Here is a 23,198-nt window from a genome sequence, read left to right on the forward strand (position 1 = left end):
CAGCAAAAGTGCAGTTTGGCATGTATGAATTCCAATTTGCAATTCAGTAACATGTTCCTGAATCGCAATTTGGAATTGCGCATACATACCTCTTTGGTATTAGGAAGGGACTTGTCAAGGGCCTCCCTTCCCAATACCAAATCGCAGCAGTATGTAGGAATTTTTTGTGACCGAAATACGGTCGCAAAACATTCACTTTTTACTACCTACTTCAAGTAGTAACCCATTTGCAAACGGGAAGGGGTCCCAAGTTGATCCCTTCCTCTTTGTGAATGATAGCAAAAACCTTTTTGAGCTCAAGTAGTGGTCCCTTTAAGGAAAACGGACTGCATTAAAAAAAATGCTTTATTTAAAAGCAATCACAGACATATGGTGGTCATGTAGGTGACCATCCCTGTGATTTTTACTTTTCCTAATGGGTAACAAATTGTAACCTGTCTTGTTAATATTGATGAGGTAGGTCGACTTGCGACCCATTAGGAAATGCTAAATGAAACTCATGGAGTTTCATACATTCAAATAGTGAGTACCTAATTGAGATTCACAAAGAATCATAATTAGGTAATCTCAGTTTGAAATCATGCTACATCCAGCCCTTTGTTCCCCACAGTTTGATTGCCATTTTGTACTGGACTTATGACTTTGACCATTCTTGCACAATTCAACCACTGTCCATTTTGCAATCTTACAACACATCCCACTTTGCTTACTTCTTCTACACACTGAGCAGGATCACATCTAAATTTTCCCTCAACATATTTGACATTCAGTAATTTCACAAATACAAATTCACCCCTTTGAATGTTTGCCAATTTAGTACATTTCCTAATGTGATACTTTATCTTGCTCTTAGCTTGGCTTTCTCTAATTTTCTCCCTGACCATCTCAACATCATGTGCATTAACATTGCTGGATTTCATTTTAGGTAATTGTTTAACCAAGCCGGGCTCAACAAATCCTGAGTTCCTCTGCCCCTCAATGCGGCGAATGGAGTAATGCTTGTCACTCTATAAGGGGTATTGCAATACGACCAAAGTATAGCACGTATTGCATTTTCCACATCAACTCCTTCAAATATAGCTCCCCTCACACAGTCAGAAACCTTTCTGTTGGCCCTTTCAACATGAACATTTCCTTGGGGGTGGTACAGACTACACCTTTTGTGTTTGATCCCTGCTTTTGTTAAAAACTCTTTCGTTTCCAAAGAAACAAAGTGCACTCCATTGTCAGATAACAATTCAGAGGGCAACCCTTCTTTAGAAAAAACATCAGTTACAAATGTTCTAGCACTTCTGCTGTTTGCAAATAAATGTACCTTCAAGCCATTTGGATAAATGGTCAATCAAACAATTGTGACTTTTTGACATTGAGGTAGAACTTGCCAAGGTCCAAGAAAATCTATACTCACTTTTCCCCACACTTTTTGGGGAGTGTTCCAGAATAACCATTGGCGGGGTTACTCATTTTAAACCTTTATCATTTGACATACAAATCGTATATTTCCCAATTCAATCTTCCACATCTTTATCCATCCTACGCCACCAGAAGATTTCTCTTAATCTCTTTTTACTCATGGTCATACCCAGATGGTCTTCATGACTAATGTTCATCAGATTCTCCCTGACAACGCTTGGAGGAATTCGTTTGTCCGTTCTAAATAGCAACCCATCTTCCAATGAACGTTCTGATTGCACCTTGGTGTAGGATTGAAGTTCAGCCAGAAGACTGCCTTCTCTTGGACTCTTCTTTGTTTATCCCATTACCTTAATGTTGGATCTTGACAAGAGCAGATCTTTACTCTCTTTCACAGAATTCACATTTCCCACATTATGTGTCAACATTGTGTCTACCTTATTAGATTCCTCCTGCCTTGAACATTGAAAAATAGCAACATATAATTGATTTCATCAGAAAAACTCTAGTCATGGTCATCAGTTACCAAATGTACTTTCCCTTTTTTGACATTTAATCAACACATCCTTGCAAAATGACCTGTGACCCCACATTTATTGCATTCCATAGCAACAGCTGGCCACTGTTTGTGTGATGCTATGTGGAACTTGGACCAACATCAATGACATATATTACTAGCACTCATAGTTTTTTCTTTTCATTTGCTGTAGTTTTGTCAAACGCTCCGTTCATATATGTTTTGCTACCTTTAATCAACAAAACCATGTCAACAGTTTTATTAAGTTCTTTATCTGAGTTTTGATAATCTTAAATAGAATTGGCTATTTCTACAGCTTCAGCCAGTGGAGGATTTTTATACGTAAGTATCCTTTCTTGAATCTTTTTGTTATAGCATCTTTTTTCTAATTGATCAGCTGTTCAGTAAAATTCCCAAATTCACATTTGGCTGCCAGGATGCGTAATGAAGCTTTCTATGGTTTCAGTGGCAGACTAATCCCTTGAGAAAAACCTGTTGTCTTACCACTAAATTTGACGCTTTTGAACAATGTTTATGTAACCTCTTAACAGCTTCCTCATAGTCATCCAGTTCTTCGTCAGAATCTGGTGCTTATACAGGGAGATGAACAAATATTTCATGACCTTCCTCACCTAATGAGTGTTCTAGTAACCATCTTCTACTGCCCAGCTTAAATTTAAATCCATCTATTGCTCCTAGAAATGCATTGAATGCCCTAAACCATTCTTTCCAAGGAATGTTGGGCTCACCTGGAGATTGTGAAAATGGTGGAGGAGAGTTGATAGCCTGCTTGTGAAATAGTTAATTGCTTGTATAGCAGAAAATGGTTTGCTTGACAGTATGCTGTACATCCACAATACATGAATATATAGAGGAGGTGTGCCTCTGTATTAATTGACAATTAGCAATCTGCAATAGGTGAATGGATGCATTTACAATACAACATAATGATATGCCTGTCACTGGAATGTTCATCCAAAACAGGCATAATAATAGTAGGTGGTACCAAGTTAGTTACACAGATGTGCTTGTCATTGTGTCAAAAGGTGTGCCAGTCACTGCATAGTACATCAGCATCAGGCTTAAATTAGGACACTGATACACTTTTAAAGGTATGTCTGTCAGCTTGAAGCTCACCAGTAATAGACTGCATTTTAGTTATTAAAATTTGTTAAAGGTTTGCCTGTCACAGCATAAGATATAACATAACAGGCTTATAATAAAGAAATGGTGCTTGCTGCAACTCTTGATGAATCACCTGAAAATACTGTGTTAAGTTCTCCTTTAATTGTTTTTCTTCCTCAGTCTGTGGCTATGCTCGTTCTCACTACAAAAACTCAGCACCTCTCTACAGTCCGATTGTCTATGAATTACTGTTGCTGTCTGCTTCCCATATAACCCTAGTCCAGTGTTCCGCTTTGAACTCTGCCTCTTCAGTGCCAACCAGTAAGCATGAGGTGTCCTGCAATTGTGTCCTTGTCACTGCCCATGTTAACAAACCCTATATGGATCTATTTTATGTGCCAGATATTGACTGTGAATTAATGTATTTTGTTCATGGATCATGTCTCAGTAATAATGATGGGGTCCTGGTTGCTGGTTATGCTGTATGCACTGTTTTATCAAATTGTGGAGTGTTGTCATCTACCATTCGTGAAACTGACTCAGGATGCAGAATTTATTCCTCTTACTCGAACCTTCATTTTAGCCAAAGTAAAAGATTGTAACTGTGTACACATGCTCATAGTGTATATTTCGAGTGAAACACGACTTGGGACTAGATGCAACTCAAATTTCGAAACGTGCAAATTATTCGTATGTTTGAATTATTGCGTATGTTCTCAGGATGGGTGGAACTGTACCCCTGTGCCCGTGCATATGCCATTTCAGTAGTTACGCAATCACTTAGAGACCTTGGCCCATATTTAACTGAAAATGACAGAGTGCGGTGCTGCGCCAAAATTGCTAGTGCTGTGCTCTGCCATTTTTTACAATGCAGGGATTTGCCGTATTTAATTGAATACAGCTCACCCCTGTGTTGTCTCCTGCACTGCCACTAAATTGAGCTGCCTAGCGCCAATGCAGGCATCCTTGCACGATGCAGCACACACAGAAGTAACCAAAGTGTCATTTTGAAATGCTGGTTTATTTGCAGGAAGGGACAACTTCCCGCATATAAACAATCATATCTGGAATTTTGCTCTTTCTGCAGCACACATAGAAAAAGCAAAAAAAGAGGAGGAATAAAAGTATTCCTCCTTGTTGCGCCTTGCTAATGCCAGCCCTGGGGTGGTGTTAAATTTTGGTGCTATGTCATGTTTACGAAAACTCGTAAATCTGAGGCAGCGTCAAAATGCAATGGGTGTTGATGTGGCACCCCCCCCACAGCAACACACATTGCAAGCCCCTTCCACGCAAAGGGCTACGTGTGAAGGAGCCATATTTACAAGGTGGAGTTAAGCCACAAAAAGTGGCTTAATGCCACCTTGTAAATACAGCGCAGTGCTTAGCGTCTCAGGAGTGTCACGGAAAGTGGAGCTCCGGTGGCGGAAGGGGCTCATAAATATGCCCCTTTATCTCTTGGGTGGGGGTACAGTCCATAATAACTAGTGGTCATGAACATACTTTATATCAGCAATGACGCAGTCAGTATGCAAAGCTTTAGGGTTAGACCAACATTTCAATTGTGCACATCTCCCTGAGTCTGCAGACGAGGTGCAAAGGAGTAACACTACCTTCAAAAACAATATAGAAAATATATGTTTGGAAACACAGTTAAAGTGGCCAGAAACCCTGCCAATAGCATCATGGCCCCTCAGATTGATTCCTTCCAGGAAGACAAAATTGAGCCCATATGAAATAAATAATCATGGACTGATCCATGATGCTCTTCTCAAACACTGCAGTCTCTACTGCCAAGTTGTATTTACACTTCAATGACGATGCAGCCACTCCTTCCTTCCCAACAAGTGGGTTTATCTCAATGTCCATGTATATCAGACAGCGTTGCAGATTCGTTGACATGAGCCCTATCAGATCCACTTCATTACAAAAGCAGCTGTCAAATGTTTTGTACTGGTGACTCATCTCATTGCAGGCCAGTTCCTGGCACCTGATCCCCTGCCAGAACTGTTCCTACGGCTGCCCTGTTTCTTGCCAGCGAACCAAGTTCTTTGTGTCCACCTTCTATGCATGCTCTACCACCTCTATGTGATGTTGCTTTTGCAACCTGTCATTGTTACCGCATGTAAGCAGCCTGCTTGCTATCTTTACCACTGCTTTGAGCATCTGGGTGGGATACATTTTTGCCTCAGAATGCAATGACCTCCTAAGTCATCTGTAATGTTCACAAATGCATTTGCAGCCACAGCTGGCAGTCTCATGGCACATCCCATGAGAATCTCATGTTGTGACAATCCTGTATTCCTGTCAGGAGTGCCATGCATGCTCGTCAGAGCAAGTGGCAATGCATCAAGCCATTTCAATGTTGAAGAAGCACACACCTATGCCATTCAAAGTTTTAAAGTGCCATTCATCTGTTTGACCAATCCAGATGCCTCTGGTCTGTAACTGCAGTGCAATCTTTGCTCAATTTGTAATGGCACACACAATAATTTTATGATCTCGTTGTTAAAATGAGATCCTCAGTCTGTTTCCAGAGAAGTCAGGAATCTGAACCTCGGGATCAACTCCCTCAATAACAGCTTTGCAATAGTGAGGCTATCATTTCCTCGTATTGAGTAAACTTCTTTCCAATGTGAGGAGACACACAGTCACCAACATATACTTCAATCCATTGCTTGCAGGCATCTCAGTGAAATCTAGCTGCATTCTGTTGAAAGGTCCACCTGATTTACCTATGTGACTCAAATTAACCACCGTGCATTTCCCTACGTTCATCTGACATGTTACACATCTATAACACACTGCTTTTGCAGCAAGTCTGAATCTGAGGTTGTACCATATCTGTTTAAATGTCCTGATCATTGCATCCCTGCCAAGAAGTACCTGCTCTGTACCTTGCCATTGAAGGCAGCAAACTATTTGGCAACACTGCTCTTCCTTCATTTGAAACCCAAACATCATCCTCCTCTCTCTCAACACAACCTGCTCTACTCCAACTTCTGCATTCCTCTTCAGTAACTTCCTCCTGTAATCTCTTAACCTCTTCACAGGTGTCAAATGCTGTCATCAGGAAACATTTTTTGTTTCATTAGTGCTGCTTCCATCACTGCATTTCTCATTAAAGGATGTGCAATGTTGCACACAATATCTGGCTACTTGATCTGCATAGTCATTGCCCATTGATATACAATCACTTGACTTCTGATGCACAGTTCACAACTGCAGTTTTTACTAGTAACTGTAATGCTTTCAACAATTGATACATTCTTTCACCATTTCCGATTGGTGATGCCATAAAACTTCTCTGGGACCACAACTGTCCAGAGTTGTGAACCACACCAAACCCATATTGGCTATCAGTGAAAATGGTCACTTTGAGCTGTTCAGAAACACAGCATGCTCTAGTAAGAGCCACCAAATCGGCTACTTGGGCTGAAACGACTCCTTGAAGCCATGAAGCTTCTATCACTCCTGAGACTGTGCAAACTTCATAGGCAGCTCTCAGAGTTCCTTCATTATCTCTCAAATAGGAGCGATCAACAAACATGACATAGTAATTTTCGTCAAATGGGGTATCTTGAATATCTGGTCTAGATTTGGTGCATAGTTCAGTCACATCGAGACAGTCAGTTTCCACTTCATTTTCATCATTTGCAATTTCACTGACCACTGGTAAAGGTGTTGCCGGGGTTCAAAGATGTGCACCTTTTGAAGTTCACTTTGGGAGATCCTAGAATCAGGGACTCATGACAGGGCAAACGTTTATTGGTCAAATACTGGGTTTTGGTTCTGGTCAAAATAACCTTTACAGAATGGGAAACAAAAACGGTCAGAGGATGACCCATGGCAATGCCTTTGTAATGTCTGAGGCTGACACCCACAGCCGCAACAGACTTCAAACAGCTGGGCAAAGCAGCAGCTACTGGATCAATTGTAGTTCGCCACTGGATTTAAGCCCTGAAGAAGTCGTTTGGGTTAATGCCCCAAGACGAAACACGTGTTGGCTGTATGTCCATCAACTATATTAACGGTTGTACATCGACTAACCATAACAACGGAATATTGGAAAACGCATTGAGCTGTTCATCTGTATATATACCACAGAGGAAGTTTCATTGCTTATTGGAATGGGGAGTATCCATGAATAAACTTATAAGGACTTAATATCATTAAAGGACTGTATATGTGATGAATTTTGGATCTACAGTAGTGTTACCCATGGGATTGCAGTTTTGACTGCTATATGTGATATGTATAGGTGATTAGTAATGAGTGCCTTACACTTGTTTTTTTTCAGTCTGTTGACCCTTCCAGGTAACTGTGTCAAAACAGAAAGTGTACAACCATCACGATTATGACAAAACAATTAAAAATAATTATTGAAATCTGGCATTCCCAGAGCTGTGGCTCGCCACAGGCTTTCTTTCAGCTCAGTGAAGTCTTTCAGACAAGTGTCATCGAATGGCACTGGGTCAGTAATTTCTTTGTGTATCAATTTCTATAGGTGCTTGGAAATTATTGAAAAATATGAAATCCATTGGCGGAAGTAGCCAACCACTCCCAGAAACATTCAGACGTCTCTCTGTGTCACTGGTGGATTCATTTGCATGCATCTCTCTCTTGGGACACCTTCTTTGCTCCCTTCTCTATGTGATGACCCACATATTTCAGTTCTTCCTGACAACACTGTAATTTTTTGGTGAAACGTTATGCTCACTTTCACTCAAATGGTTCAATAAGGCAATGGTATTTCTCGTATAGGCTTCACGCATTTTTGATGCAACCATCAAGTCATCAATATACTGAACTAAGAATGAATGAAATGGCATGTTCAGGGACTCTAAATTCAGATCTGATTGAAAATAAAGGGGGGTTCCATATGCCCCTGAGGAGTGCGACACCAGTAATATACACTGCTTCCAAATTTAAATGAAAATAAAATCTGACTATCCTCATGAAGTGGAATAGAAAAGAATGCCTGACAGAAGTCAATGACAGAAAACCATTGTGCTTGACAAGGGATCTGAAACAAAATCACAGTAGGATTCGGTATCACAGGACAACATGGAACGACAATCTCATTCATTTTTCTCAAACCTTGGACTATTTTCCACTGGGCTTCTGCAGTCCCATAATAGACGAATTACACAGACTTCTCATGACTTCCTTCAAAACTCCCTGCGCAGCAAACATTTTTAAATATGGGTGTAATTCCTGGGGCCATAATATACTGGGAGATCTTGGGAAACACTGCGTATGTTTTCACTGTTATTTTGACTGGCTTAACAACTCTAATGTATTTTTCTGAAAAATTCCAAACCTTCACCATCACTGTTCCCTGCAGCTCTTCAGACAAATCATTAGCTGTCATCATTGGCAACAATGAAATGAGAGGATCCATCTCATCTATTTTGCTGGGCATCTCATCATTGCTATGAATTGCACTTTCCATTGTGACTACAATTGATGGAACGGGTCAGTTTGCACAATAAGTCACATCGTAACAGACTCACAGGACTTGAATCACAAACCACAAATTGATGCGAGTCTTCAAAGGACCCTATTTTAACTGGAATATGTTCTGTAATTTGGGTTTCTTAATGCTGATTTGCTACTCCTACCACCTGTACTTTTCTCCCTGACAAAGGCACATCTGGAACTACTGCAGTTCTGACAGTGAAACATGTTGCTCCATTGTCAACCAGAAATGAAACAACATGCCCCATCACATTAGCATTTATGTAGGGACTATGCTGATCCACTTCTAAGGATGCAGTCAGTACACATTCTTCCTCATCTGAACTATCACTGTTGTGTGTTTTGTTTCAGAAACGTCATCATCACTGAAATCAGTCAATTGGTATTGTGTGAATAACTGATTCACATTTGCATTTGCCTTCTGATTCATATTCTGTTGAGGAACCATCACCTGTTGCTGTTGCATCGGGGCTTGTGGAAACTGGATTTGCTAAGGGACTTGCATTTGTTGGAGGACCTGCATCTGCTGCAATTTAGTTGGAACAGCAACATTTTAGATTCAGGGTCTTCGGACTCTTTAAATTTGAACTTGACCACTGTCCACCACCTGTGCAACACCGTCATTCTGCACCAAATTATTCACATTACTGTAGGATACTCCTGTTGCCAATGTCCGAAATTTCTGCAAGCATGACATGGAAGCATCTTCTTCATTGACTGCATGTCAACCACATTACCACTCTGATCTATCCAAACACCACAACCTCTACCTCTGGGCTGAGATGCATTGTTACCCTGCTGTGCATACCATGCACCCCACTGGTGTTCACCATTCCTTGTGAACCCTGTATTCCTGCTGCTTAGGCGGATTCAATTTGCATCATCATTGGTTACTCCTTTAACTTTTTCTGCTTCAGTGCAATTTCATCACTAAAGTACCTAGCATACTGCAGCACTTCATCATTTTGGTTTATTCTACCAGCAAATAAAATGACTCTGTATCTTGCTGCTAATTTCATGTTTCAATCCCTTCACAAATCTGAACACAAAGTGACCCATGTCTTTCGACTCATTAATTTTTGAACCACTGTGCTGTTTAAATGCTTGCAACACTCTCTAATAGTACCATTAATCAACTCCTTTGTTTCCTGTGCTGTCCTGTCACTCCTTTGCCAATCAACATCTTTAGGGGAATCTCTATTCTTCAGGAAATGTAGTCACTCTATAATACCCTTTCATCACCTCCTCAGATGTCGCACCTATTACTGGATCTCTCGGTGGTTCACAACTTGGCCAATCAACAATCCGCTAGTACTCAACCCACAAATCACCTGGAACCACAATGTCAAACAAGGTGTTCAAATCTTCCCACAGGCATTTTGAAAGTTTCACAAATCTCCCTCTCTGCTTGAAACACTCTACGGGCTTCTCCCTCAATCTTGGGTAATCATTTGTGAATGACAGTATGTCACTTCTGCTCCAAAGGGCATGAACATAAGCTCCACGTGGTATCTCTCCCATTGGTAGCATTTTTACACTCCCCTCAGCTTGACTTGCTGCAACTGGAGGCAATTTCTGCTTTGCTTTCTACAGCTCTTTCTTTACTCATATGCCTACCCATTTATTGTCTGAATACTTGTGATTAATTCTTTAATGTGCATTTTCATGCTGGGTGACCTAATTTTTGCAATATCCTTTGGACTGAATTTTAATCTGTAACTCCTCTTTAAAGGTTTCGACTATTTTATTTCTCTACTAACTCAGCTAATTTCTCATAAGTCAATCCTGCTCGGTTTTGTGATATCCTTGCACATGAAGTGCAATTCATCTTCAGTGTAAGTATGTAATCTTTCCAATGTAAGTGTTCCTTCAATTAATTCATTTAAGAACATTCACTGTCCTATCTCTCTCTGGATTCTCTTCTGTTCTGGCACTATTGTATGTTACACCTTTTGCGCCACCCCGATTGTCCAACCACTCAGTCAATTGCTGAACTGAAAATCCCTACAAACTAATAATATTTCTTTGCATCAGGTTTTGTGGGGTATTACATGATACTCTCATAACTTGTTCTGATGAGGGCATATGTGTAACTGGAGATCCTGGGTGACATCTCACATCTACTGTTGGTCCGCTCTACCATCTGGTTAGGACCTGAAATTTGGATGGGTCCCATAACCGAAACCGATGTAGCTAACCTTTCCATTTCCAAGTTAGCTGAATATGGTGAAACTACTGCAGACACAGGATGTGGGGGTCTGGTGGCCACTCCCAGTAATTCCTGAAGCATTCAGTGTGACAACTGGACTTATGGTCACGGGAACTGTAAATGTTTCTGGTCCTGTCACAGCTATTTGATTTTGTAAAGTCATCATCCCTGCACTTTGTCCTGCTAGTACTCTACTAAAAGTCCGTCCTGATTGATTTGGGGCCATGTTTGGGGTTGTCGAACCTGAAGAATAGATGGGCATGGCCTGTCTCTGATTAAGATTCTATGCACACACTGCCACATTAGGTGTTGATTCCATTTGAATCATCCCTGCATTTGGGGCTGTAATATGCTGTGCTAACAACTGGAACTACTGGGTAAATTGCAGGAACTTGAGTCACTGAACTGGCAGGTACACTTGGAACTATCTGAACCGGACTTTGTGAAACTGGAGCTGTAGGTACACTCTGGATTACGTTTTGTGCTGTCCTCTCAAGCGCATGATATGGTGGATGATGATTGATCAAAAGCTGATATATAAACTCATCTTCTGATTCACTCTCTTGTGTAGCTGTCTTTCTATTCTCATATGTTCTCTGCTCTGTTTGATGTGTTTGCTCCCTTTTTTCGTTTTAGGTCTTCTACTCCCATCATCTTTTTGTGTTGTTTCTGAAAACATTTTTACTCCCTCTAACATGTCTGATCTCCAGATTTTATGTTCCTCATCTCTTCTAGCTTCTACCAGTCTATTTTCTGCTCTCCTCATTCTACTCTGAAATGTATATATTTCTTTTTGTCTTGCTGCTAGCTCCCAAATAGCAAGAGGCCCAAATTGTTCTCAAATTTTCTAAAATCCTCAAATTGAAGGTTCCTTAACATGGAAAAGCTAATGAACCTTCTTTCTCTATAATGTTGCACCATTGTTTAATCCAAATGCATGCCAAAACTCCTCTCTCTTCTATTACAGCATATGCTGAAGTTCACTCTGGCGGTGTTGGCCATCCTCCCTAACTCGAAAAAACACATCTCCTCTTAGAGCACTTCTTAAACATTTGAACATTTTCATTTTTACACTAATTTCAATTCACAGAATTCTCAGAAACCCTGTAGTAATTTCAATCCCACAATCCTTTTTGTGAGCTGCCCTCAACCAATAGCTATGCAGTACTGTCCACCAATACGTGCCCTGCTTTCACACTAACCAACCAATCCCAGAACAAACCAAATGATGTCACACAGCAGCTGCAAGTCGCTTTGCAACTGTCTCTTACACTACTATGCATACACACCCTAAATGCAAAATATTGCGGGCACAATATTCCAAAAACCTGTCTGTTCACTACGGTTTGGACTCAACCGCTTTGAAAGCTGTATGGGCTACACTTCTGACTGTGGCTTTCGCATTCACACAAGTGGAACTTGTCCAGCAAATCCCACCCTGATTGATACGGATCCTCCATGTGCACTCCGGATTCACCTAATACCAACCAGCAACTCACAGCCACTGAAGGAAAAACTGCTGGTATTGTCAATGGCCCCAATGACCAATACCTCACTGCAGAAAATTAATTAACCAAGTATCTCCATACACTTTTGTGTCACTCCATGGTCTTAGGCCGTGACGGTCCCATAAACAACAACAACAACCACATGGACAGTTTTCAGCACAAAGTGCCACAATCACTTCGATCATGATGATGCCACAAACACCTCACAACATCACACTTCACCACAATTTTAGCAAAAGCACTGCAAGTGCAAACCCCTACTCATACAAATAACGAACATTTGCAACACAACGCCGTAATTTCATCAACCCCTCAAACTAAATAAATAAACAGAATAACTCTGTTCACTGTTCTCCCCTCCTCATGGGACAAAACCATGACTCTGCTACCAAGAACTGAGATTGCGTGTTCACCTCCAGGTCAGGATTCTAAAACACTTGCACCGAGATCTATGGGATCTTTGGGCCCAGTGAGGAGTGTGGTAAAACCAAACACATTCAATCAAAATCATTGCAACTTTGAATAGGGAATCGCAAATTGCAATAACTTCAGATTAAAAGAAAAGAAATGATTCAGCTGTTTCATTACTGCTGCAAATCTTCAGGCCTAGTTATGCGTACACATGAAGTACAATGCATTAATATAAGCATGGAAATTATGAATATATAATTAATAATATTTCTTAAAATATGCAAAACATTTCAGTATTAATTAGTCTTTATTAACACATCACATTAAATATGACTGAGACATGCATTTATTTACATGCACCCATGTAGATTTTAACTAATGACTCATATAAATCATCATAAATCATAATTATTTTCTGCTCATAATAATTCATTCTAATGATTCATTATTCTCAAACATTGTTATAAATTAGGTTAGCCTTTTAATAAATGCGGTTGGACACAATGATTGCCATGCTAAATACACCACCCACCTACGGCTGGCACAATGTCCAGCATCTGACAAATCATGTACACCTTGAAATACATATTAGAGCATCTCAGTAAGGCTTTTAAATGTGAATACAAATCACCCAAAATTTCCATTCCAACATCACCAAGTGTCTAAGGTGTTTTCTCCTGTGGTTGCAGTAATTACACACTCACTTGCCGCTTCTTGATCCAGCAGTAGTTGCCCAAACGCCTCAGGATGCTGCTGCTGCTTCATTTTCCGTTCACCACGTTGAAAAGGTGGTGTTTACCTGGGTGTGTCCTTTTTAATAGAAGGACCACGCCAGGCTGACGCAAGATCTGGTAAAAAGCTGAGTTTCAGGGTGGCTGCCAAAAGCACCATTGGAATACTGGGCACACCTCCTTTGTCTGATCTGAAATATTTTAGGCCACGCTGTAAACCCACAAGCACTTGTTCTGGCCCACCCTTGTCCTCCAATGTTGTCTTTCACTGCTGGCCCCTTTCAACGAGGACCCAGAGCACACTGGGCAGGACAGACCCTGACAGGAAGGGAGGAGGAAATTTAAATTTAATGCAGCCAATTCTAAACACTAGTGTAGTGTTTGAGACATTAAAAGTGAGAATCACAAACATCGAACACCATCAGACACGAGAAAATAATACGGAGTTCTTTATCCAATCATTTCAGATATGACATATATTTTCATAGGGCAGCAGGTGGGAAGCAGGCAGGATGGAAATGGAACCAGTGTCAGAGGTGAGATAGCCTATTAGCATCTTCAGCACCCTGGTACTCCAAAGACCTCAAAAAACACAAAAAGGTATGGGGTTCACTTATAATGAGGAGCTGTACCCAAAGTAGATTTTCCTGGAGCTCCTTGACCTCACTGGGTGTATGAATGAAATGTAAGTGCTGTGAAGAGGTGAAGGTGGGGGTGTTTCCTTTACGGACTAGGTGGTCTCACACACTATATAGTGTCATGCTTCATCATTTGACCACCTAGCCCCACCCAGGTAGGACAATGCCACCTGGGCGGACTCAACCTCACCATTAAAAGAACGGGAGGGAGTGCGTACATTTTTATTTTCTGGAATTAGTGGGATCCAGCTAGGGAAAGATATAAAAACACCTAAGCAGTTACCAGTGTGCAATCTACACTTTTAATAATGGTGTCTGCTGGTGTGTTTAAAAACAAGGATGTGACACCTTAGTGAGAACAAGGACTCACTGGGTCACCTATCTAAAAATGGCCGACATGTTTCTGCCCTCTACAAAGAGCCAAGGAAGGTCTGGGGGCATTCTTCAGGGCCTAGGAACCTTTAACAACATGCATTGCAGAGACAGACATCCAACACTCAGTAAGAGAGTGGGTACAGTAAACTGAAAAATGATGCGGCCTACCTGAAGTGAGGAACTACCTAGCGTAGGCCCAAAGTCTAAAAGCTGCTTGCCCCCAGTCTCCAGGAGGGGGAGTGTCCCCTTTAAGTTACACTTGCGTCAAAGGAGGCACTTGCTATGCGCCTAATCCGTACCCAGGGCATGAGGCACTAATAGAAGGCCCCTAAGGGCAGCAACACAGCTTGTGCCACCCTCAGGGGCCATGCATTTCAAGTGCAGTCAGCAGTGTCCTGGTGTAATCCTAAATTGTAACACAGACACAATCTGTGGGCCCTGTCCTCTACACACTGCATGTAATATAGATAAGTCACTCCTCTGGCAGGCCTTCCAGCCCTAAGGCAAAATGTACCCATGGCATGGTTGCTGGCCAGTCTAACCAGCCTGCCACCACCAGACAAGAATCTAGAACCGTGTGGTGAGAGTCTGTGCTCTCTGGGCCCAGAGAACAAAACCCTACCTGGGCAGGGGTGTTACACCTCCTCCCCCAGGAATGTGCACATCCCTGCCTATTAACTTCACAGAGCTTACCACCCTTGAAATTCCAGCTCCAGCCCTGCTGCTAGCAGAAGACGGCTGCCCCCATTGCAAACCCCCACTTTTAGTGGTAGCAACGGTGCGAAAATGCACGGAGTGCAGGAGGAGTGGCCACCCCAGCTTGTACTACCCCTAAGGTGTTGAATGTGAGGTGACCTCTCCATTTCATTTTCCTCCATCTTGCATAGTAGGAAAATAGGGATAGGGAAGTGACCTCTGCTCACAGAAAGTGGTCACCGAGTGGGCATAGCTATCCTACGGTAGATGACCCATTGGTCACAACTAGGTACTCCTCTAAGCACACCCACTAAATCAGGGCTAGAAAAATCATAAAAATGTTACTAGACCTGCAGGTCAAGTAACTTAAATAATCTACTCGACCTAACTATAATGTACTTGATCGTAAACAGGTCTCAAATTGTGTGATCCTAGGCAAATAGTTTACAGAGTCGTCTTTTTCTTAATTCTCACATATGATTGCACCTTCAAATATGTGAGCTCAGCATTTCTGCAGGACAAAAAAAACCTCTTTTGTTTGATTAAGTAGACTAATGTTTGCTGCATGCATCACAAGAATCTAGCCCACATACCTATGAGGTCTAGCCCACATAACCTTGGACTTCTTTTAGTTTACTAACAACATTGCCATCAGGGCAAGAGTGTTTCTCAATTTCTTTAAACACTCAATTTTAATAAATATATTACTAAACCATGATGTGGTAACATATTGTCATCTACACACAGTAACTTTCCAAGAAGTGTCCAAAAACCTCTCCACTAACTTGCAGCTTTGCTGATAAAACTATATAGGCCCTCATTCTGACCCTGCCGGTCGGCGGAGAGACGGCGGTCGGACCGCGAACAGACCGGCGGTATTAAAAATGGCATTCTGACCGCGGCGGTCCCCGCCGCGACCGACCGCCACTTCTCCACTCCGACCGCCACGGCGGTCATGACCGCGGGGCCGGAGTTTGCGCACTCCGGCCCGGCGGTCGTCCCAAGACCGCCAAGGGTATTATGACCCTGCCTACCGCCGCGGTTTCTTGCGGGCGGGAACCGCCGTGCGAACCATGGCGGTAAGCACTATCGGGGCCAGGGAATTCCTTCCCTGGCACTGATAGGGGTCTCCCCCACCCCCCACTACCCACCCGAGTCCTCCCCCCACACCCTCCACCCCCCTGCCACCCCCCAGAGGTGGTACGAACCCCCTCCCCACCCCCACCCCGACATGCACATACATGCACCCCGACATGCACACACCCCCAACATGCACATATACACACCCCCTACACACACATACACAACGGGGACACATACCCGCACACATACATGCAGACATGCGCACCTGCCGAACAGCACACATTACCCATAGACACAGCAGCACCCCCCGCCCGCATACACGCACTCACACACCCCCTCTACACACTCACACGCACACCCCCATGCACGCCCACATCACACAACACCCCCCCACCCCCTCCCCTCACGGACGGTCAACTTACCTTGTGCGTTGGTCCTCCGGGAGGCGACGGGAGCCATGGGGAGGTGACCGCCAACAGAAGACCGCCAACAGAAGACCGCCACACAGAAATGTGGGTCGTAATTCTGTGGGCGGTGTTCTGCTGGCGTGGCGGTGGAGGTTGACCAGTGTCCACTTTCCCGCCGACCGCCAGTGTGGCTGCTGGCGGTTTTCCGGCGGAACGCTCCCAGCGGTCAGAATGCGCACAGCGGCATACCGCCGCGGTCGGCGGTCTTCACCGCGGCGGTAACTCGGCGGTCTTGCGAAAAGACCGCCAAGGTCAGAATGAGGGCCATAGTGTATTAACAATCTGTGAGAAAACATATCGTTTGCACATCAACGTGTAGAGTATTCTGATTTGTTTTCATCCTATTGAAATATTTTTTCATCACACAGAAATATAAAAAGGGGCTTTCACATCTACTGAAATATATTTTGAAATGTTTGCACAGTTGACATTGTCATTTAAATGTTGTGTGTTAGGAAAAACCTAACACCCTATATCCTTTTATTTTACATTCTAAGCAGCAGGTCACAGATTTCACCTTACAAAGTCCTGGAATTCTGCAGTCAGAAGGAAAATTAATTGCAAGAAATACTGACTTTTGACCTCTGTCTGTGAATACAGAGCAAATGTGACATAAGAACAAGATTTAAAGGCATATTTTATTGCCCTCCACTTTTCAACTGAACAGAACACCTGTTCAGTGTCAACTCGCTAGAAGGGATGAGTAAGTATTAAAAATAGCTTCACCTGATCAAATAAGACTTGCCAATGCAAGTGATCGAGTGGATTTTTCTTTTTCGAGCCGTGCAATTTAGTGGGCACCCCTATACCTGTAGATCAGATGCCAAAAACACAAGACCTGCAATTAAGAAGACCCAAGGCTTGAGAAATGCATTCCTACTGCACAAAGAAAAAGGCACCAAACCCTGCCTGCTGCACATGGGACTCGACAATCGCCACCGAGGGGTTGCACTGACATCAGACGGACTCTCCAAAACCCCAGAGGACCTACACCTGTCTGCAAATTGCAAAATATCTCCCTCCAGTGTGAAGGCATCACCCTCCTGTAACGAGGAAGCAAAAGACTTGTGAAATCCAGTTCACTGACCGGCTGCTGCCAAGGAACTGGACAAAGCAAACAGACCAAATTTCACCTGACGGACCCAGAGGACAAAACCTGGAAGTGTACCATGTTTGATGGCACTGCGACCTCCAGTGGTTGAATCATGGAATAGCCAGGAGTCCTAGACCCCCAACATCGGACACCCAGGAGAAAAATCCACTCTGGACTCCAAAAGGCCCAAGAGCAAGCTCCAGTTGAGGGACTTCAAGACAACGAAGAACCACCTCCGAAAATAGCCCTGCTGACCTGCAACCCACCCTAAAAGTGACCTGCCTCCTGCTTACAAGGGCATCTTTGCGTACAGCTGTTGACTCACCTATCTGCTCTGCACCCGGCCTCTCTGAGCCCTGAACCGGAGGACCAGCTGTGCTCTAAGGGTCCCCCACACCTTGTGACCTCAACAGTCCAAGGGGACCCACCGGACTCACCTTGAAGTCCACCTGTGCATTGCTCTTCCAAGTGGTCCCCCTCAGTGGTCCTGCACCAGTGTCAAGGACTTTTCTGCAGCTAGTTCCGCTAAAACTGGGATCCTGAACTCCTCCAGCTGGCCTACAGGACTTCTTGATGACCTCGACCTTAAAGCAAAAGGAGACATTAGTAAACATATTGCCTGATTTTATATGTAGTTTTAAAATTTTATTTGTATGGTGCGTAATTACGCACAAAAACAAGACATTTTCTAAACTTTGAAAAATCATGCCTTAAAAAGTACTTACCCGATTTTGATGAACTTGGTCTCATAAATGTTATAAAGTACGTTATTCCTTTGAGTGTGTGTCTTCATTCATTGATACTGTGAGTACAACAAATGCTTTGCACTTCTCCAACACTGGCCTAACTGCTCGACCAAACTACCATAAAATTTAGAGCATTAGGTGCTCTAGTTTTTGCCTCTGTAAACCAACTTGTGTTTGCCCAGACTCTCTGCACAGTGTGCCCGGTTTTACACAATACATAGAGAGCCAGCTTCTTACATTGAGGTATACATGTGTATATATTTCCTATATTTAAAGACTGCAATCATCACAATCGTAACAGCTACTTTTGACTCACTGGCACATGGCAGGCTGTGGTCCTCTAAACTACCTCCTATTGACTTCTTTTTGGTAATGTTTTTGTTGCTAATTTCCAGGTATCATGGAGTTTAACTACTTGTTGAGTGAAATTGCCCACATGGGTGATCTGGATAAACTTGACAAAGAACTTCTTCAGGATATCTTGAGATACCTTCACCGCATCGGCCTGATTATATGGTATGAAGACATCAAACATGTGGCTAATACGGTGTTTCTCAAACCATCCTTTCTCATCACGATGTTCAAGGTGAGCATGATACTAGTAGAAAAGTAGAAACATTTGATTCAGAGGCCTGATCAAGTGGGCGGCATTCTGTTTGTAGCTATTTCCTATCTGTGGACAATTATAGCCGTGATTTTTTATTACTTCTACACTTTGAAAGCTAATCTTAGTATGTGGCATCTTGGTATGTGGATTTACTCAATGAGGTTCTGATAACTGTGCTTTAAAGATACTAAACTGGCTCACATTGTGTACACCTTTGCTTGTGTTCTCCTCAGATGCTCATTCGCCATGACCTTGAACAGCAATTTGACTGCATCCCTGTGGATGTTCTGGTTGGAGAACAGACCTTCAAACGAGACCCCTTAAAATGGAAAGCCATGTTCCAGAGCAAAGCCATGTTTCGCCAGAAGGCTGTACGAGTCTTGGTTAAGCATCAGCTGCAGCGATTCTACCCAAGGCATATGGCAGAAATCTTTGAAGAAATGATGGGGCACTGGGGTGAGAACGGAAAGCTCTTAAGCTTGCTGGAGCATTTTGAAATATGCCTGCAGGTGAGGAACAGCACAAACCTCAATGCAGCAGCACAGGAATTTATACCTGGAGCAAAGTGGATGGCAGCTGCAAATTCTCCAGAGACTTGCTATCTGTTCCCACTTTATCTGCAGCAAAACTATGAAGTTGCAGAAAGGTGGGCTGGGGACCACCAGGAAGATCTTCATATGCGTGCCTACTGTTCCCCCGAAATTCCAGAAGGGTTTTTTCAGAGGTATGGTAAAATGGTTGGGGTGACGGGGGAGTTGAAGAGGAAGTAATTAGTGCTGTGCTTTGAGTCTTGTGCTCCAGGTATTCCTTCTATACCTTAAAAGGAGTATTGTGTTATTGCAATTCAGTTACTTAATTCTAAAGCGTTGTTTTAAAACCTGGCGATCTGACCCTTTTAGAAATATCAAAGTAAAATTCCTAAGAATGTTTTCTTTAATTATGGACTATCTCCTCCTGTAATTAATTAATCACTCCCCACAATCGCAGAAGAACAAACCTATAGAGACAGTACTCTTTCATCTAGAATCTGTAACTTAAAAGAAATGGCATTTGTTTGCCCCTCATCTCCAGGCCAGCATAGAGTGATGTGAATTTTCTGTGGCATCAGTTTGCCGACACCCATCATCATTCTAGTATTTCTATAATCATGTCGCCCTATAAACATTTTAGTATAAAATGCAAATTTTGACACAGGACATAACGATTTAGGAAAGCATCATTATGTCCTATGTCTTTTCTCCTCCCCCCTGACTAATGTTTAGACCATACTTTCTATATGTGACTTGTATTATTGTACTAGGTGTGTTCTAGCTGTCAGTGAGTTACGGCCTTTTTCACAGGCACAAGTGTCACCTCTTAACACAGCTTTTCCCAACAACTAGTTTGATAGTCACCTCTGCAACACATTTGCAGAGGTGCACTCATATTAGAACAGTGGAATGTTGAGAGCTCATTTGAAGGCAATGGAGATGCTCTAGGCTTCTTAAGGCTGACTCCAACATTCCAGTGTTTGTCTTTCTATTTCTCCTTTTCTAATTTAGAACATTCTACCCTCAGTGGGTGGAATATTCTAATAGCCTGATAGTCCTTCTGCTACAGGCTACACCAGATGTTAAAGGCCCCCCTCCCTCATTATAGTCCTTGCCTGTGGCTCGGGCCTGTAACTCGAGTTCAGAGCCTTTAACCAGTAAAGCCGTCAGCAGCAGGTTATAAGCCTATATTAGAATATTAGAATGTTGAGAGCTTCATGGAAGACAATGGTATAAGCCTTTTGCTCCAACATTGCTCCAGCATTATAATGTTTGTCTTTATGTTTCTCCTTTTTTAAATGTAGAATATTCTACCCTTAGTGTTTGGAATACTGTAATAGCCTTATAGTCCTTCTGCCAATGGTTATAAAAGTTGTTAATGGCCCTCTCATTCACTAAAGGCTTCAGGACCTTTAACAACTGGTATAGCCCTAGGCAGCGGGCTATAAGGCTATAGACCATATCATGTCAATCACACCGCTTAGGGTCTCCATTATGAGCTGGACGCATTTTTATTATTGGGTATTCTCACTTCCCCTGGTGTTGCTAATATCTAGGGCATAGGTAAGTCTAGGCAATGGGAAGAGAAGAGTGGGTGATACGGAGGTGTTGAAGAATATTTCTGATCACAGCATTTTGGGAAACTAACATGCAGGAATCAAAGTTTCCTTACCAATTCCCACATGTCTTTGCCTATTATTTCACCGAGATTTCAGCTGCTGTAGGCAGTTAAGATTTACGGGTGAAAATCTCCCAGCCTAGAGTTAACCTGTATTTTATAATCCAGGTTGGTCAGGTAACTTCTATTACAGGCCCCATCATGATTACCAGGTTAACGCTGGTTTTAGATTGAAACTGCTCAGAGAAGTTGATCAGTATTGTTAATCATCTGTAGTTGGGTTTTCTTCAAAGCCATGACAATGGAATGAGGTTCTTAATGCTATATACAAATGGTAATTAAGGTGTGAGCAGCCATTATATAACTGAACACGTCACACACAATATGCAAAAGAATCTAAACAAATATTACTTTTGCCGTTATTCCTCACCTCAGTCAGGTCTCATTTTCTGCATGACTTTCTTTATTCTAGCTACCAGGCTCTCCCTTCACTTTGTTGTTTCTGTAGGGCAGGACCTAGTGCCTTTTTACATATATGGCTGTCAATAAATTCCTAGTTAGTGAAGAAATGTGCCTTGTTTCTGTGAACCATACATAATTTGAGTGGATAGAGCATCTCAATACACATTTTATACTCCCTTAGCATCCACTAAAGCCAATAATTTCTCACTTTCCACATAATTTGTACCAAAGCTGTAAATTTCAAGGTAGTTGGAGGTCAAGGAGTTTTGATATGTTATGTTTTATTCCTCTCTGCCACACTTCAGAACTAGATCACAGAGTCTTATAATTCAGATGCCTGCTAATAACTGGTGGTGCAGACTAGGTTGTGTCCTAGAGTGGGTGCAACCTCAGAACTATAAATGAAGGTGATGAATGTGGATGGACTAAATTCTCCTTAAGAAACCTTGCTCCAGCTATTTGAATATAACCTGTTTAGGACAAGTCCTCAAACCGTTAAATGTGAATATTATTTCTATAGAGCCTAGCCTCGTTTTGATCCACTTGCTCTGGTTCAGTTTTGAGAGAATCCATCATATGTTCCAGTTGACGTGGTGGCTTCTCTTTCTCTTTAATCCTAGCATTAATAATTTTCTCACTTAATCTACATATTATTTAACTCAAGTGTAACATGGCCCAATTTATTATCATTCTTTTGCAAATATATAGTGTGATTTTTTTTAAAGAACATTAAAATACACAATATCAAGATAACAGATTTGAATAATACTAATCATAGAATCATTGATGCTAATATTTAGCTCAAAGTGGTCAATAAGGAATGGAGGATGGAAGAAGAAGATGACGTGGGGCAGGGAAACGGCATATGTAAGCACACATGTTGAATATTGGAATCGAGCAGAAAGTACATTCCCTATCCAAAAAGAACATTTAAACAACATTACGATAGGAGAAAAATATTGGCCCCATTTTTTTATCTGCACCCCATAACGTTGATGCTTGATTGCCTAACAATTATATTTTCACATCACTTGCAAACATCTGCCAGTAAACCCTCGAACTTAGTTTTTCTTATTTTTCTTACATGGATTTTTCATGAGTCTTTTTACTACAATTCTAGATGGAATGTTGTAATGCTATTAACAGTTCAGAAGCATTTTTTTTTTACAATCACAGAAATAATGATTTTCCCAAAAATGTAATTCAGTTAAAAACAAACCTTTAAAAACAGATATGAGAACTGGTGATAATTGATTTCACAGTTCCGTCATTATCCAAAAAGTAAGCACATTTTTGTCATTAATTAACATTCGGTTGGACTACTCACTGTCCTGTCATGACTATTCACAGAACATTGTGTACCTTTTAAATGATTTGCAGGTGCCAATTTGACTGCTTGTATGGAGAATTCTGACCACTCTCCTTATCCAATGTTCCATTAATTTATTCCATTTCACCAATTATTTTGTGTTACACATCCAAAATTTGTAG

At 42.0% G+C, this 23,198-nt stretch overlaps 1 protein-coding gene across 2 annotated transcripts in view; it reads left to right on the forward strand.

Annotated features, from left to right (window-relative positions):
- The window catches only part of LOC138284374 (malignant fibrous histiocytoma-amplified sequence 1 homolog), a 216,948-nt gene that overhangs the window by 108,013 nt on the left and 85,737 nt on the right, over positions 1-23,198 (forward strand). For both annotated transcript variants that reach the window (XM_069223080.1, XM_069223081.1), the window contains 2 exons: positions 18,886-19,076; positions 19,331-19,821. In XM_069223080.1, the coding sequence (XP_069079181.1) occupies positions 18,886-19,076; positions 19,331-19,821 (682 nt within the window). The remainder of the gene's footprint in view (positions 1-18,885; positions 19,077-19,330; positions 19,822-23,198) is intronic.

The sequence above is a fragment of the Pleurodeles waltl genome, chromosome 3_1 (genome assembly GCF_031143425.1).
Source record: "Pleurodeles waltl isolate 20211129_DDA chromosome 3_1, aPleWal1.hap1.20221129, whole genome shotgun sequence".
NCBI classification, from domain to species: Eukaryota; Metazoa; Chordata; class Amphibia; order Caudata; family Salamandridae; genus Pleurodeles; species Pleurodeles waltl.